The 15,970-nt window shown below is 44.0% G+C and overlaps 1 protein-coding gene across 2 annotated transcripts in view; it reads right to left on the bottom strand.

The window, feature by feature from the left end:
• Uaca (uveal autoantigen with coiled-coil domains and ankyrin repeats) overlaps positions 1 to 15,970 on the bottom strand; it is a 91,070-nt gene that overhangs the window by 27,575 nt on the left and 47,525 nt on the right. Inside the window, exons 1-7 of one of the 2 annotated variants that reach the window (XM_036194246.1) lie at positions 13,945 to 14,396; positions 11,429 to 11,562; positions 6,478 to 6,566; positions 3,289 to 3,353; positions 2,479 to 2,536; positions 567 to 637; positions 361 to 467 (exon numbers count right to left, since the gene is read on the bottom strand). In XM_036194246.1, coding sequence (XP_036050139.1) covers positions 361 to 467; positions 567 to 637; positions 2,479 to 2,536; positions 3,289 to 3,353; positions 6,478 to 6,566; positions 11,429 to 11,562; positions 13,945 to 13,980 — 560 coding nt within the window. In that variant the 5' untranslated portion in view covers positions 13,981 to 14,396. Of the gene's footprint in view, positions 1 to 360; positions 468 to 566; positions 638 to 2,478; positions 2,537 to 3,288; positions 3,354 to 6,477; positions 6,567 to 11,428; positions 11,563 to 13,944; positions 14,397 to 15,970 lie in introns of those variants that run through there. The other variant, XM_036194245.1, reaches the window with a different exon arrangement.

Raw genomic sequence — 15,970 nt, 5'->3', positions numbered from 1 at the left:
AAGCCAGAACAAGTATTTAGAGCACAACGTGAATTCGGACCTGGAGGCAACACCACTGAGCCTGCTACAGAGAAACCCTGAGGAAACCCCACAGTGGCTGGTGTCAAATCCAGGGTACCCAAGAACTGCTTTAATTCCAAATAACCCTTCACGGAAACAAACAGACTGCAGACATTGTTTTAAGTCGTCTTTATTTGTACCTATCACCTTAAGACCCTTAGGAAGCTTTAAGTAGCCAGGGTAGGATTCTGCTTTTCCTCAGCTTTCATCCAAGGACAGAAAGGCGGGTGAGAAGCCCAGGTTATAGCAACAGTGTCACAGACGTCCAGCTGCTACAAGGGACCACCATAAAAGAATTACCTGTTTTGCTTGTCTCTGGAATTGATATCTGCCCCTCTGTCTATCAGCAATTGACAAATCGTTGGCCTACACATCTGAGTCGCCAGGACAAGTGGTGTCCGCCCATCCTGACAACAAGAAAAACAAATGAGGTTAAAGCCACGAGTCTTCCAGAACACGAGCGTTACAACACATGGCTTGAAATGCGAACAAACCAAAGGACTTACTATATCTTTGGCATTCACGGAGGCTCCGTGGTCGCAAAGCAGCTGAATGCTAGAAGGACAGTCTGCCATCGCTTTGAGAAACAAAGGGACAGTGACAAATGGTGACCATCTGCTGACACACGGTGCTTTCAAGGGTCCAAGGGAGGCAACCTAAACCCTTCACTTTTCAAACTACCAAGCTCCCCATCATTCACTCTCGGCTTAGCATGGCAGACATCCATTTTCTGTCTTAGAATGGACCAAAGAAGGTCTCTGTATACTTGTTAAACTGTTTATTCACTTTGTAGACTATATCATTCTGTACACAAATAAGGGAGAGGAAAAGGTGATGACTAAGAAATTAAAATGTCATCACAGTACCCAAAGTGGAAAAGGAAAAGAAACTGAAATTAAGCTATTAAAAAAAAAAGGGAATAGAGAGATGGTTCAGTGTTTAAGATCATTTGTTGCTGTTCCTGGGGGGGGGGGGGGGCGGACACATCTTCTGGCCTCCATGGGCACCTGCACACATGTGGCATTCACTTACACATATACACACACACACACGCACGCATGCACACACACATGTACACGCACACACGGGCGCACACGCACACGCGCACACACACACACACACAATACAAATAAACACATTAAATATCAAATAAATCTTTTTTAAAGCTGAAGAAAAGTAAGAGTTTAATACACACCTCCTTAACCTACACAAAAAATTCCCTATCCATGAGAAAGACAGAAGCAAATGTCTTCTCTCCTTGGCCTTCTTGGAGCCTACAGCGTTTTAAAGCCTAGAGAAGATGAGTCAGGTGGTCTTGTCTTTTCAAAATGATTTAACTTACTCTAACTTTAATGACACCAAAATAACAATGCACATACCTTAGACACTAAGTACAATTCTTGAAACATAAGGTTTTTAGTAAATACCTTTTCAAAATATAGTACATGACATAGATATGAAACCTAGTGCCAACACCCCCAAGTAAAAAACGGCTCCCCAATCAGTTCAGAGATCAGTCTGCCAGATAGTCTATAACTATCTGCACAGGTGTGGGCTTCCTGCTGCAAATAAGATGATTTCCCACTTCTCCTACAATCAATATCTCTCTCTCTCTCTCTCTCTCTCTCTCTCTCTCTCTCTCTCTCTCTCTCACACACACACACACACACACACACACACACACACACACACACACACACACACACACACACACACACACACACACACACACACACACACAAACAGTGCTCGGCACTCCTGGCCAACAGGAATCTGTATTATTCCTTCTCACAACTTCCCTACCTACCAAACTGACCAACCTGTAAATATTGGCTGAATGAATCCTTTTCTTCAAGATTTTATTTTTACTTTACTTTTAATTGAATGTGCATGTTTGTAGAGGTGGGAGAATTTGTGCACATGCATGCAGTCCCTTCAGAGGCCCGAAGAAGACATCAGATTCCCTGGAAACTGTTGTTATAGGTTAGTTGTAAGCCATCCACCATGGGTGTTGGGAATTGAACTCAGGTCTCTGCATGAACAGCGAACACTCTTAATTTCTGAACCATCTCACCTCTGAATGAATCTCCTACAGCTCCAATTTGTAAATTTCAATTTGGTTCTGTTTTGTTTATCAAGACAGGGTTTCTCTGTGTAGTCCTGGCTGTCCTGGAACTCACTTTGTAGACAAGACTGGCCTCTCATTCTCAAAGATCCACCTGCCTCTGCCTCTGAATTGCTGGGATTAAAGGTATGTGCCACCATTGCCCAGCACATAAATTTCAATTTTAAGCATACAAATTCTTTAATATTTTTTCTCCACAAATTATCCAAATGAATTAATGGCAAACCCTTTAAATTACTTTCAAAGATCCCATGTTTTCAGAAACCTTGTGTCTGGGAGGGATCTCTGCTCACCGGCATCGTGAAGGGCAGTTCTTCCCTGCAGGTCCGCATGCTCAGTAGGACAGTTGTACTGTTGAAACAGAGTAACGTGATGATGTGGGAGGGCTTTGTTTGAAAATTCAACATCCACACTTGAATGAACAGCTGTTATTTCATCTTAAAGTATTCTACTTATCAAAGAAAGTAAAGACGTTCAGACAATCTACTAAATATTTTGACATGCAACAAATAAAATAATACACAGAACTGTGAACTGAACAGTGTTTCACCAAACAGGAAACATATGCCCATTACAATAGCATGGGGTATTGAAAGGATGGAATTGTTTGGGCTTTTTTCTTCCAGCAAGAGTTAACATGAACTACTGAATCAGGAGAACAGATCAGTTCTAAGTGTCAACACGGGGCTGGACACTTTGGCCAAAACCTGCATTCAGCCAAGTGGCTAACACAATCCTGTGGTTGCCTGATAAAAACTCATGGCATCAGTATCATGTCATATAGTCATCTGTGTGGAGACACAGAAACACACAAACCCCACGCTCCACTCTATCTCCGGCCACACTCTAGACAACAGAAGACTCTGGTCTCCAGCTCACATCAACAGGAAGGTCAAGTCTTTGTTGTTTATTTTTAATACATGGAGGTATGTGAGTCACTTCCCTCACATTCTTGCTCCTTATTGTCCACATTCCTTCATGAAGGATGGAAAATGACCAATGAAGTGAACAGTTAGCTGCCACCCTTTGATCTCAATCTGAAGACACCAAGCGCACGCTCAGCTTTAGTCTCACACGGACAGGAGTGTTCCCACCACGTCTACCTGTAGAAGTTTCTGCAGGCACAGTGCATGTCCGTACTTAGCTGCCAGGTGAAGCGCATTCCTCCCTACAAAAGCAAACAGTTCAAGTCAGCGTGAAGGATTATTTTCTTCCTACAGGAATTGTCACAGAAATAAAACATCTTTCTGTCCAATTGGTTGACAGGATATTTAATTTGTAAGCAGGCTTTCAGTTCCTAAGATGATTGACATTTTAGTAATGTATAATATAGTACATGCACACAAAAACGCTGAAGGCAGCAAGAAAAATGAATCCTGCAAGTTCCCTTTGGGTAGGGAGTCTGTCCTCCAGCACTGAGGGCAGTGCCCGAGACACAGCAGTACACAGTAGCACAGGGAAGGGGTGTGTGTGTGTGTGTGTGTGTGTGTGTGTGTATGTATATATGCATACACACACACACACACACACATATATATATAGTGTGTGTGTGAGAGAGAGAGAGAGAGAGACTGAAGATGTCTCAGTGGTTAAGAGCTTGCTGCTCTTGCAGAGGACCTGGGTTCAATTCCCAGCACCCACATGGTGACTCCAATCATATATAATTCCAGTCCCAAGGAAATCTGATGCCCCTTTCTGGCCACCACAGGTATTGCATGCACATGATGCACAGTCATACATGCAGGTAAAACATCAATCCACATAAAATAAAAAACACAAATCCACATAAATAAAATAAATAAATAAATACTTTTAAAAAGCAAGTAAGACATTATCAGAAGGAAAAGAAATTCCCAGACTTCACTTAACATTTCTGGCTAGCTGGTACAGACTTAGAAAATGGAGGATGTTTAGAAGTTGATTCCCCAAGACAGTTTTCTCTCATTTGTCAGCTTCAGCTAAACCTCAGTGCTGCTTATGAGACCATGTCTCTAAAGACCAGACTACTAGTTCAAATACAATGAGTTTAAATGTATATTAAAATGTTTGAAGATTAAAAATGTTATTACATATATTCATATTTGTATTTAGTTGAGGAGAGGTGTGCATGTGCCATGTTGAGAGTGTGGAAGTAAGAGGACAGCTTGAAGGAGTTGGTAGTCTCTTTCTGGGGTCTTGGGACTCTGAGTCAGGACAGTGGGCTTGGAACAAGTACGTTATCATCTCGTGGGCCCCAAAGTGTGCCTTGTAAAGGAAATGCTCAAGAGGCTTGGGGGGGAGTGGGGATGGAGGCCTTCAGTGTGAGAGACCGAGTTCCAAAGATGACGACCCTGCAAAGAACATTGGGTTCGTTCTCATTCCCTCTCTCTCTCTCTCTCTCTCTCTCTCTCTCTCTCTCTCTCTCTCTGTCATTATATGTGGGTGGAGGTAGCCATGGACCACAGCAAGTGTGCAGAGGTCAGAGGACAACTATGGTAGTCGGTTCTCTTCATTCACCATGTGGGGCCATGTGTGGAATCAAACTCAGGTCTTCAAGCTTGGTGGCAAGCACCTTTGTCCACTAAACTATCCTGTGGCCCCTCCTAACTGTATTTCCTTACACATACATCTCACTTAGATGGTGAAAGGCATAAGGTTCACTAGGCTACACCAATGTCCAATCTGTAATGCTCTTCAGATTTTTTTCCAATGTCACAAATATCTTAATGTGCAGTTTACTTTTGCAAGCACATTGGCTAGAAAAGAAATTACATTCTGACTATCCTGGGCTGACAAATACATAGGCTTTCAACCTGCACACAGTTTTCTGTGAGTTTAGGTAAGCCAGACATTTCCCCAGATTCTAACACAAAGCACAGAGAGCCTTGGTCTGTAAGTAGGCCCTGATAGAGCGGAGCCAACTGCATCCACACATCCTTAGTCCAGCAGATGGGACATTTTCACATTTCAGTATACAAGCTGCAGATGTAGCTCGGAGGGTTGGCAAGAAGGTTCAGTGGGTAGAGGCCTTACCACCCAGCCGGATGACCTGAGTTCCATCCTCAGGATCCACATGGTGGAAGGAGAGAATCAACTCCTGCTTTTGACCTCTGACCTCTACCTGTGAGGGCTAACTTACACACACTTGCTCATACAAATGATAAATATATAAAAGTGAGTTCTAGCAAACTAACAATGGTTATCCTAATTAATCAAAATCTAATGCTCTCACTGAAGAAATACCAACAGCTGTGTTCAAATATTTGCATGTTTACCTTGAATGTGCACACTCAGCAATGAGATTCAGAGAGAGAGAATGTAAGCAAGAGGCAAGTTAAAAAATAGATCCCAACTGTCTACAAACCCCACTTGTGATACACCAGGTGAACCCAGGACAGGCTCCCTATGCACACTGTCTCTTGCAGGGCCAGGGGCAAGTGACTGACAGCTCAGTGACTTCCATCATTGCTGGCTGAGGTGAGGGCAAGATGAATTAACATGGGTGACGTGTGTAAAGCACAAAGGGAATGCAGAGCAACAGCCCAGATGTTACAGAAACATCAGCTGTCACTGTTACTATCTCCCCTGGGGGCTGCTGCTGCTTTGAGGCTGCTGTTTATCCAGCACATAAGACGCCCAACCGAACAACAAACAACCTCACCACAGAGAGGACACGGCACAGGATGTGAATATAAATGGAACAGTCCTGTAAACGTCTCTGAAATTGAGCATCTTAGGACCAGCACTATATGACAGGTCTACCGCCTTCCACCCTAAAGCCCTGCTCTTGACCTCTCCTACAGTGACATCCACAGTAAATGTTCCTCAGCTCAGAAACTTGGGGCCGGAGAGATGGCACCCAGGGTAAAGAGCACGTGCCACTCTTGCAGAGGACATGGGTTCAGTTCCCAGCAACCACATCAGGCAGCTCACAGCCAGCTCCAGGGGGATCTTACACCCACTTCTGGCCCCTACAAGTACTGCACTCACATGGTGCACATACACACAGCCAGGTACACAATATATACACATAAAATAAATCTAAAAAATACATAGTAAGTAAAGAAATAAACTAAAACAGAACCTTCAGGATTTCACTTTTTAAGTTATAGTTAGGTCTGGTCTAGAACATGAGGAGTGGCTGGGGGTATAACTACTGGTAGAGTGCATGGCCAGCACATGAAAGGCCCTGGGCTCAATCTTTAGCAACAAAGGGAAGGAAGAGAGGAGGACAGAGGGAGGGAGAAAGGGTGGAGGGAGGGGAGGGGTTAATAATGGACACCGCTGGCAGCCTCTCCATGGGGGAAGCGTACCTGCACTGTCACTGGTTGCCACGTCAATGCCGTGTGTAAGGATGGCGTTCAGACACTCCAGGTTCCCTTTGGATGCCACGACATGGAAGCTAAATGGGAGAGAATACCTGTTAGTGCCATAGACACTAACAAAGGGAATTTAAAAGTCCAGGGAGCTACAGATGGCTCAGTGGTTAAGGGCATGGTTGCCCTTCCAGAGGACCTGGGTTCAATTCCTAGCATCCATACGGCAGCTCACAACTGTCTGTAACTCAGTCCCAGGGGATTCAACACCCTCTAATGGTAGCCTCCTAGGGTACCAGGCATGCATGTGGTACACAGACATACATGCAGGCAAAATACCCATGCACATTTAGAAACAAATGTTCTATCAACATCATCCTTTATTTAACACACGCACATGCGCACGCACAGTGTGACACAAAGGCTTTGCTCTGCTAGGTTGCCTTTACAGATAGAATGTTTTTTAGTTTCCAAATCTGAAATGCCTAAAATTCTGATTCATAAAACAAACCAAGGCATTCTAGAAATAACTCCTTAGCATGAAATATTTTACTGTTCAACAGTTTTAATAAGAGAAAATGTTATTGTTATTATATCATTAGCCCTGTAATTTATTAATTATTTCTATCAAAGCCCCTGGTGCTGGGAATTGAATAAAAGCACACTGGAATTTTTCCTTTTGCTTTTTTTTGACATGTGCGTATGACTGTGGTGAGTGAGTGTGTGTGTGTGTGTGTGTGTGTGTGTGTGTGTGTGTGTGTACATGGAAGCCCAAGACTGACTTTGGGAGCCTTCCTTGATCAGGCTCTGCCTTACTCAGGGAGTCAGGGTCTCTCATTTGAGCCCGGATTTGCTGAGAAGGCTGCTCTGACCAGCCAGCCTGCCTAGGGACCACTTGTCTCTACTTTCTGAGCCAGAGCCCAGGAAATGATAGGCAGGCCACCAGATATACCCAGGATTTCCATGAGTTCAGGGATGAGAACTCTGGTCTTCGTGTTTGGGTGGCAGTATTTATTCACTAAGCTATTTTCCTAGCACCCATACTGAAATATTTTATGAGGTTATTTTGTTTGATTTAAAATATATTGGGGCTGGGGATTTAACTCAGTGGTAGAGTGCTGGGCGGTGGTGGCGCACACCTTTAATCCCAGCACTCGGGATGCAGAGCCAGGCGGATCTATGAGTTCAAGGCCAGCCTGGTCTACAGAGCGAGATCCAGGACCAGCACCAAAACTACACAGAGAAACCCCTACCCCCAAAAAAATAATAATGAAAATAAAATATATTGGAACTGCCCAAAAATAAAGTTATAGAAGAGGGTTTAAGACCAAAGCAGATCGAAGACTCTCTTCAGAATTATCAGCCTAACCCATGCCTTCTCCCTCCAACAGTGACTAATGTAAACACTGGATTCTGCCCTGTGACTAAAGCTGCACACCAGCAGGCCTCATTGACCAAACTCCCAGACAAGGTAAGTCAGGCCTGTGAAGGTGCTAGACAGGGCCTCAAGGGCTCCCATTTACATGTGTGTATACATACACGCATACATATAAAATAAAACCTTTTGTTAAAAAGACAAGCTGATGCTAAGCATTTAAGTGCTTAAGACTGCATCTGTACGCCATCTCAATCCACTACTGATTCTCTCTGTGGCCTGCGAGTCTCTTCTCACTAAATCTCACTAAAAGCAGCGTTGATCCTGCTTTACCTTCTGCCCAGTGTCAGAAGTCACACGCTCAAATGCCTGCTAAGTAAAACGCCCAGAGACAAAATCCGGAGTAGCTTGCAAATTCACTTCCAGATATGGGGTCATCATGTGACTCTTGTCACATGACAGGTGAGATGCAAACTAGAGACCGAGCCTTCCGAAGGATAGCAGGGCTACATTCAGCTTAAACTAGACAAAGGAAAAGAGGAGTCAAAGACAAATTCCTTCTCCATTTGAACAGGACAAACACATCTGGGCCATGGGCATCATTTAGTCTCCTGGAGACTTGGAAGCAGTCAACACTATGTGCCCTTTGGGGGTGGCAGCACCTCCTCCACACTAAGGTCCTTAACCTCCTAAGGTTAGGCCTTAGGAAACCCCAGTTCGGGGTGGCTTGTTTTCACTCCGCAGCTCACAAACTGTGGAAGACTGTGGTCTTCAAAATAGCCAACTCGACACAGACAGTGCATGAGAGAGCAGGAATCCCTGCTAATCCCCAAGCACTGCCTATGCTGCCAAACCAGAAATAGCAGGCATGCTTCAGGAAGAAGACATGTCAGTCACAGAAACATAGGCTGGATGTGAAGCATGAGAAAAAGCACTTCACAGAAATATTCCTTTACCACTAAGAGAACCTCTTCTTTTTAAATATGTGTTGTGTGTGTCCATGTGTATATATGTCTCTGTGTGTATGTCTGTATATATGTCTATGTGTGTATATCTGTGTGTATGTGTGTGTGTGTAAGTCCATGTACTTGAGGGTATCTGGAGGTCAGTCAGAAGAGGGTATTGGATCCCCTGGAGCTAGAGTAACGGGAGGTTGTGTGTTGCCTAACATGGATATTCTTTTTTGTTTTTTGGTTTTTGATTTTCTTGTTTGTTTTTTGGAGACAGGGTTTCTCTGTATAACAGCTCTGGTTGTCCTGGAACTTGCTCCATAGACCAGGCTGGCCTCGAACTCACAGAGATCCACCTGCCTCTGCCTCCCAAGGGTTGGGATTAAAGGTGTGCGCTACCACTGCCCAGTGACATGGATATTCCTACCCACTGAGCTTAGTGTCTACCACTGCCATCCCCAGCTCCTTTATGGAACCACAATGAATTCAAGTACTGGTTTTTTGTTTGGTTGGTTGGTTTTGGTTTTTTGTTTTTTTGTTTTTTCATAATAGAATTTCAAAATCTTGGGACTAAAGAGATAGCTTTGTGGTTAAGAACACTGGATGCTCTTGTAGAAGACCCAGCTCTCTTCCTAGCACTATATGGTGGCTCACAACTGTCTGTACCTCCAGTTACAGGGAATCCAATGCACTTTTCTACCTCTATGGGCTCCTGTATTCCTGTGGCGCACATACATACATTTGGGGCACACACACACACATATACACATAAATAAATTAAATATTTCCAAAAATAAAAATTAAAAACAAAATATTTTCAAAATAAAATTGTCTTTTAAAATTGCAAAGTTGAAAATAAAAATTTATAATTAAAATTGTTTTGCCACTTTCCATAATATATCTGTAACACACACTAAATAAATACAAAATGCTTTCATTAAGAAAGAATATACAAGCCGGGCAGTGGTGGCGCACACCTTTAATCCCAGCACTAGGGGAGGCAGAGCCAGGCAGATCTCTGTGAGTTCGAGCCCAGCCTGGGCTACACAGCAAGATCCAGGACAGGCACCAAAACTGCACAGAGAAACCCTGCCGCACAAAAACCACCACCCTACCCCCCCCCCCCCCCCGCAAAAAAAAAAAAAAGAAAGAAAGAATACATATTAATGAAAAGGGAAACATTTTGCCCTGTGAGTACCAGGAAGAAGGCTCCTTCCTACAAAGACCTGGAAGACTAATAGGACTCAAGCGTTCACCAGCGACAGCGATTCCATATAGCTCAGTCAGTATAGACAATCTCAGGACTGAGCTTCTGACCAAAGAAAGCCCGGTAGACATTAGCAAGCATCCTAAACACTGAAAGGAATATGGCTGCACTTAGGGTGTCACCACTCAACATCTTAGCATTGGGGAAGGAAACTAGAAAGATACTCCTTGGTAGAGATTACATTTACCATCTGTACCCTGAGCCATAGCAAATAGAATAAAATTAAAGAAAATAAAAAAAGAACTAAAAATAACAACTTATTTCCTGCAGTTAAAGAACATAGTGGCGCATGCCTTTAGCCTCAATGCTCAGGAGCCTGAGGCAGGCAAATCTCTGGGCGTTCAAGGCCAGCCTGATCTACATCTTGGTGAAGTCAGGAGTGACCTGGTCTCAGCTAAAACAAGCAAACAAAAAAAACCAGGATGCTGCTGGATAAAACTGGCTGTCAAGCCAAAATTTCAAGCTTTATTGCTGTTAAAACCTTCTGAATCTGCAGTCATATTTTGCTTTACTGAAATATTATACATTCCAAAGCCATAATCTACATCAAATATTAATGATTAACTTCCTAATATTCACTTCTATATTTAGCATTGGCTTCCAATTATAAGATTTTGAAAGAAAAAACAAACAAACAAACAAAACAAAACCCCTGCAAGGCTGAGACAGGGACTTCAGGAAACGGGACTTTTCACCTGTGCTGCTGGAAAGGCTCCCAGCTAAGGCTGCAGAGTGGCCATAGAGTCTTAACAGAATCAGGATCTACCCTTTAACCCAGCTGCTTCTATTCCTTAGCCAGAGGGAAAAGGTGCAGGTCTGGGAAGGGAGAGATCTGGCTTAGAGGCATATAGCAAGCTGGGGGACAGTTCACTCAAACATGGAGAGGGTGGGCTCCCTAACCGGGTCTGCCCAAGGCACACTAGGTATTCCATATATCCTTGCTGCTCTGCTCAGTCTTGTTGAAACTAACGATCGGAATTAAAAACTCAAACTGAGGCTTGGAATCCTTTACAGAATGTGTCAAAGGCAGAAGGCTGGGCGCCCATCTCCCAGCTCAGGGACTCCTGAGGTCAGACCAAGCTACTGTAGTTCTGCAGACTTTTTCCTGCTCTACTCAGCTGCTTCCAAGATCAAATATAAGGACTGAAGAAAAGTCTGTCAATTAAAATATCCCCGATACCACAGGCTGAGCATTACCTAAGCAGCTGGACACTGGAGACTTTTTAAATGGGGGGCAATCTAAACCATTCTGATTCAGACTTTTAAAATCACAACAGGAATAGCCACAATTCATAGGAGTATTTGGAGCCCAAGGCTCTCTACCCAGGCCTCAGTGACAGGGCAGTCAATACTCACGCCGATCTGCCTTCCACATCTAGCTTGCCTGGATGGACGCCCTTTTTGGCAAGGATGGAGGCCACTTTCTCCACATCCCCCCTTTCAGCAGCTTTCATCAATCGGTCATCGTATTTATTCCACTCTGCTGAATGCTACGAAAAAAAAAAAAAAAGATAAAGGAAACACGGCATACCACGTTAGTCAGCTCTCCCAAAGGAAGGGAAAGAAATGGGGGGAAGGCCCCACAGAGTGCACCAGTCCATTTCCAGCTATACCCCAAATTTCTTTCTCTCTGCTGTGTTTCACCAGAATAGCACATTGTTAACTTACTTATTTACTAACTTATTGGAGACAGAGTTTCTCTATGTAGCCCAGGCTGGCCTAGAATTCACAGGGATCCATCTGCTTCTAACTCCTGAGTGCTAGAATTAAAGGTATATAAAACCTTCCCAAATACATGACTCATAAGAAGTCTATTTACCTTAAACTAATGAGAAAAAGTATGTTTTAGGTGTTCACTATCCTGTTAACTGGCATGCATCATTGCCAGCAGGTTTTGTACTTTTGCAAAAACTCAGCACATACATACTTAAAAGGAAGACGGAGGTAATTTCAAACACAGGAGGAATATATACACTATATATTTCAATCACATCATGCTTATATTAGCTTTGATCACAGGGCATACCATGAGGCCAATAATGTGGTGATACTTTATTTGTACTGAAATGTGATTTTATTTGTATATTAATAAAGTTGCCTTGGGGTCAGAGCAAGCCATAGCAGAAGCTGGATGATGGTAGTGAATGCCTTTAATCCCAGCACTTGGGAGGCAGAGCTAGGCAGGATCTCTGTGTGTTCAAGGATACAGCCAGCATGGCGACACACACCTTTAATCTCAATACCAACCATTGAAGACATGGAGGTCTGTACAGACAGGCAGTGATGAGGAGAACACAGGAAGTAGGTCTCTTGCGGAGAGGAAAGACAGAGCAGCAGTGAAGGGTAAGGTTTTCAGCTCTCAGCTCAATAACTTGGATCTTTTCTCAATACAGAGATGTACCAGAGCATGGAATGAAAATATAAACATCTGGGGCTGGAGAGATGGCTCAGTGGTTAAGAGCACTGGCTGCTCTTCCAGAGGACCAAGGTTCAATTCCCAGCACCCACATGATGGCTCTCAACTGTCCAGTTCCAGAGGATCTAACACTCTCATGCAGACATACACATAGGTAAAACACCAATGTACATAAAATAAAAATAAATTATCTTTAAAAAGAAACTATAAACATCTATGCTGATAAATAAGTGTGGGTATGGTATAACATTTAGGAGACCAAGAAAGAGTTAATATTGGGTGATGAAATGCATGTTTTTAAGCACATAAGACTTAACCTTTAAAATATCACCTTGAGGCTGGAGAGATGGCTCAGAGACTAATGGTGCTTGCCACCAAGTCTGACAGCCCGAGTTTGATCCCCACATCCACAAGGTAGAAGGAGAAGACAAGTTGTCCTGCCTTCCACACACTCTCGTGCATGCACACAGAAAGTTTTTAAAACTGTAATCGAATGTTACATTAAATCACCGCTAACTTCCATGCTAAATCCATGCATGGTATTTCTGTACGCTACAAGATCTGAGCATTCTCACATAATCAGCAAAGTCAATCAATCCTTTGCCCACAAAACCCTCTGAATGATTAACAAGAAAAAAAAAATTACCAACTTCCTAAATTTCTATGGTAAAGTCTACCAATTGGTTCATGAAGTACTTAAAAGAGAAAATGAAAAGATTGAATTGGAAGACAGATGTGAAAATTCAATTTCTAACTCACTCCTGAGGTTTATTTTAACAGACCCTTGTTGGCACCTACAGACTTCAGAAATGATGTATTAAGGTTGAATTTAGTGATCAACCCATCTCCTCCAACTTCCAAAGTCCAAACTGCCAACATGTCAATCAAGCCTACCTCCCCACTCAAAACCTAAACTACAGCTTAGCCATCACCTCCCTCTCACTTCAGAGCCAAACAGCCTAGCCCCAGTTAGGGGAACAGCAGTGGATTTCGACAGAAGAGACACTGGGCTGTCAAATGCCGAAGGATTAGGTCACACTTAGCACGCAAATACCTGCCCTAAACTGATTAGTTTATCCTGAGATTTAAAACAGCCCTGTTCCCCAAGGAAACTTGCTGGGTAGAAAAAAGCTATGCACAGCCCACAAACCACTGCAAACTCCCAAGGAAAGTTTTCACAGAAGAAAGAAAGATAATTCAGTGTGATTAAAGTTTCATGTTAGTCCGACTTCATCAAGCACCATTTCCAGTTCCGGCCCAATGTCAGTTAACAGTTACTAACAGTCTATCTTGTGCTTTGAAAGCCCAGAAAAACAAAAGCTTATGTCAGCTGCTGTTAATACTTTGGAAAACCAGAAAGAAAATCATCAGCACAGAGACTGTCGTTAATAAAACAGGACACGGTAAAAGCACACGGGAAGCCTGTGTGCAGACCTTTGTTCCACAAGATACCTACTGTGTGCTTAGGAGTGCAAGAGAGCCAACAGTTCATCGTAGCCAGGCTTCTGATTCGTGACCGATCCTGCGTTAAGTTACAAATCTCGTCTGCAAACTCCACGAAAGGGACTTGTCCCCTCACATGCTGGGCTGCACGTAGCTTGAATCTCCAGACTTCTTTTCTTCATCTTCCGGATCCTTCTCCACTTTCCTAACGCTGAAAACCTCTCCTCCTTACTGCCAGGACTGGACGCTGCCGGAGTCAGGTACCTAACTCCTCCTCTTTCTTCCTCTCTTGTGAGCAGCTGACTTTTCACAGTCGTCCCCTTTCAGGGACCCCACTGGAAGACACCCCACATCCTGCTTCATCCATGCAGCAGCCTAGACGCTGCTGTGCCCGAGACTGGCCACCTCCGGAGTGACCAGTCAACAGTGTGTGGCCTGGAACCATTAGCATAGTTCTATTTTAGATTCCATAGGACCTGACAGCTGGGTGATAGAAAGGGACGGAGAACTTGTTGTCAATGCATGCCTTCCCTCTGAGTAACCAAACCCAGGCCTCCTGGGAAAATGACTCAAGCGCATTGTGAAACGAACGTGCAGACCACGTCAGTACAGATCAGTGCAAGTGTGTGACGAGGTGACCAGGAGGTGCACAGACAAATCTGGTTCTTCAACAAAACAGTATTTGAAGCTGGTTTCCATCTTAGGGTCATCTATCATGGAGTTTTCCTAGCCTAGACAAACAGGATATACAATTCTATTTAAAGCAGATGTGTCATGCTTTCATTTAAGGAAACATGCATGCTCACACACACACTCAAACTCACTTTGGAGGTTAGTACCCCTGGCAGGCTTGCTCTGCATACCACCAGGTTTCAGCTTACAACTGCTGCCAGCCTGTCTCCTCACGTGTCAAACAAGAAGGGTGGGGGGCACTGCCAAGAGAGCACCATGGTGAAGTGAGACTGCCCCCCGTTTTATTTTAAAAATTTAAATTTAACTCAGCACTCTGCAGTTCCAAGCTAAGTGCCCTCCCTGCCTGTCAGAATGAGTACACACTGTATCAGCGGAAAGTCAAATGATCTGGAGATAAAAGCAAAACACAGTGAAATCAACTGATTAAAACTGAAGGCAGTAAACCCATCCCAAAGCCGAGCTTCATTATAAACACAGCTATGTGGGGAGGGAAAGGCACAAGCCCTCTGTACTCGGACCCCATTAATACCAAGATTCTCCACATCCTAGGCTGCTCCCTCCTCCAGCCCAGGGTGGTGGTGGTGGTGGTGATGTGTGTGTGTCTCCTGTGTCTGTGTATGTGTGTGTATGTGTTTGCTGTGTTCTACATATCACAACAGCATGAGAACAATTTACATATTCTCGAAAAAGACATATTCAGGAAAACTGCCTGGTGGAAATGTGCCACATTCCAAGCACAGCTTAGAGGAAGGAGGTGACTGCCCCACCACAGATCACATTGCCTATTGAAAATGCTGCAAGAGTTCTAACAAAGAACCGGTTCCCTCTGGTTACAATGTAAACCATGAGGCCCATATTCTAATTATAAAGCACATATGGTCATCCCGATGAATTCTTTTGAAAACAATGAGGTGTTTTCCTCCCAGATCGCGGCAATGAGACACCAGGGCATCACATGGCCCCAGAGACTCCGTCCAGCCTAGTCACTCTTTCAGGGGAGATCTGGGCTGGAACCCAGATCCTGCCTGTGGGCTAACAAAAAAAAGCACATTCTTTCTAGAAATAAATAGGTCAGCAAAGGCAGAAAAAAAATAAAATAAAAGAAGAGGAGGGGCTGGAAGGGCTTTCCAGAGTCACATAGGGGCCCTCAGCTTAGGAGATGGGCTGTGTGCCCTCATGCAGATGGCTGCCCAGACATCACCATCCCAGCCCTCTTCACAGTGGCTCCCTAAGAACCAGAGTAGACTCTGCTGCTCCTGGACCTGGTAGGGTATTCTCCCTCGCTTCTACTCAGGTGACTCTCAAAATGTCCTGTCCCCAGAGACCTCACAGAGCCCTGTATCTGA

The sequence above is a fragment of the Onychomys torridus genome, chromosome 7, assembly GCF_903995425.1.
Source record: "Onychomys torridus chromosome 7, mOncTor1.1, whole genome shotgun sequence".
Lineage (NCBI taxonomy): Eukaryota > Metazoa > Chordata > Mammalia > Rodentia > Cricetidae > Onychomys > Onychomys torridus.
The sequence above is the reverse complement of the archived record's forward strand: the minus strand, read 5'-3'. Positions and strand labels throughout refer to the sequence as shown.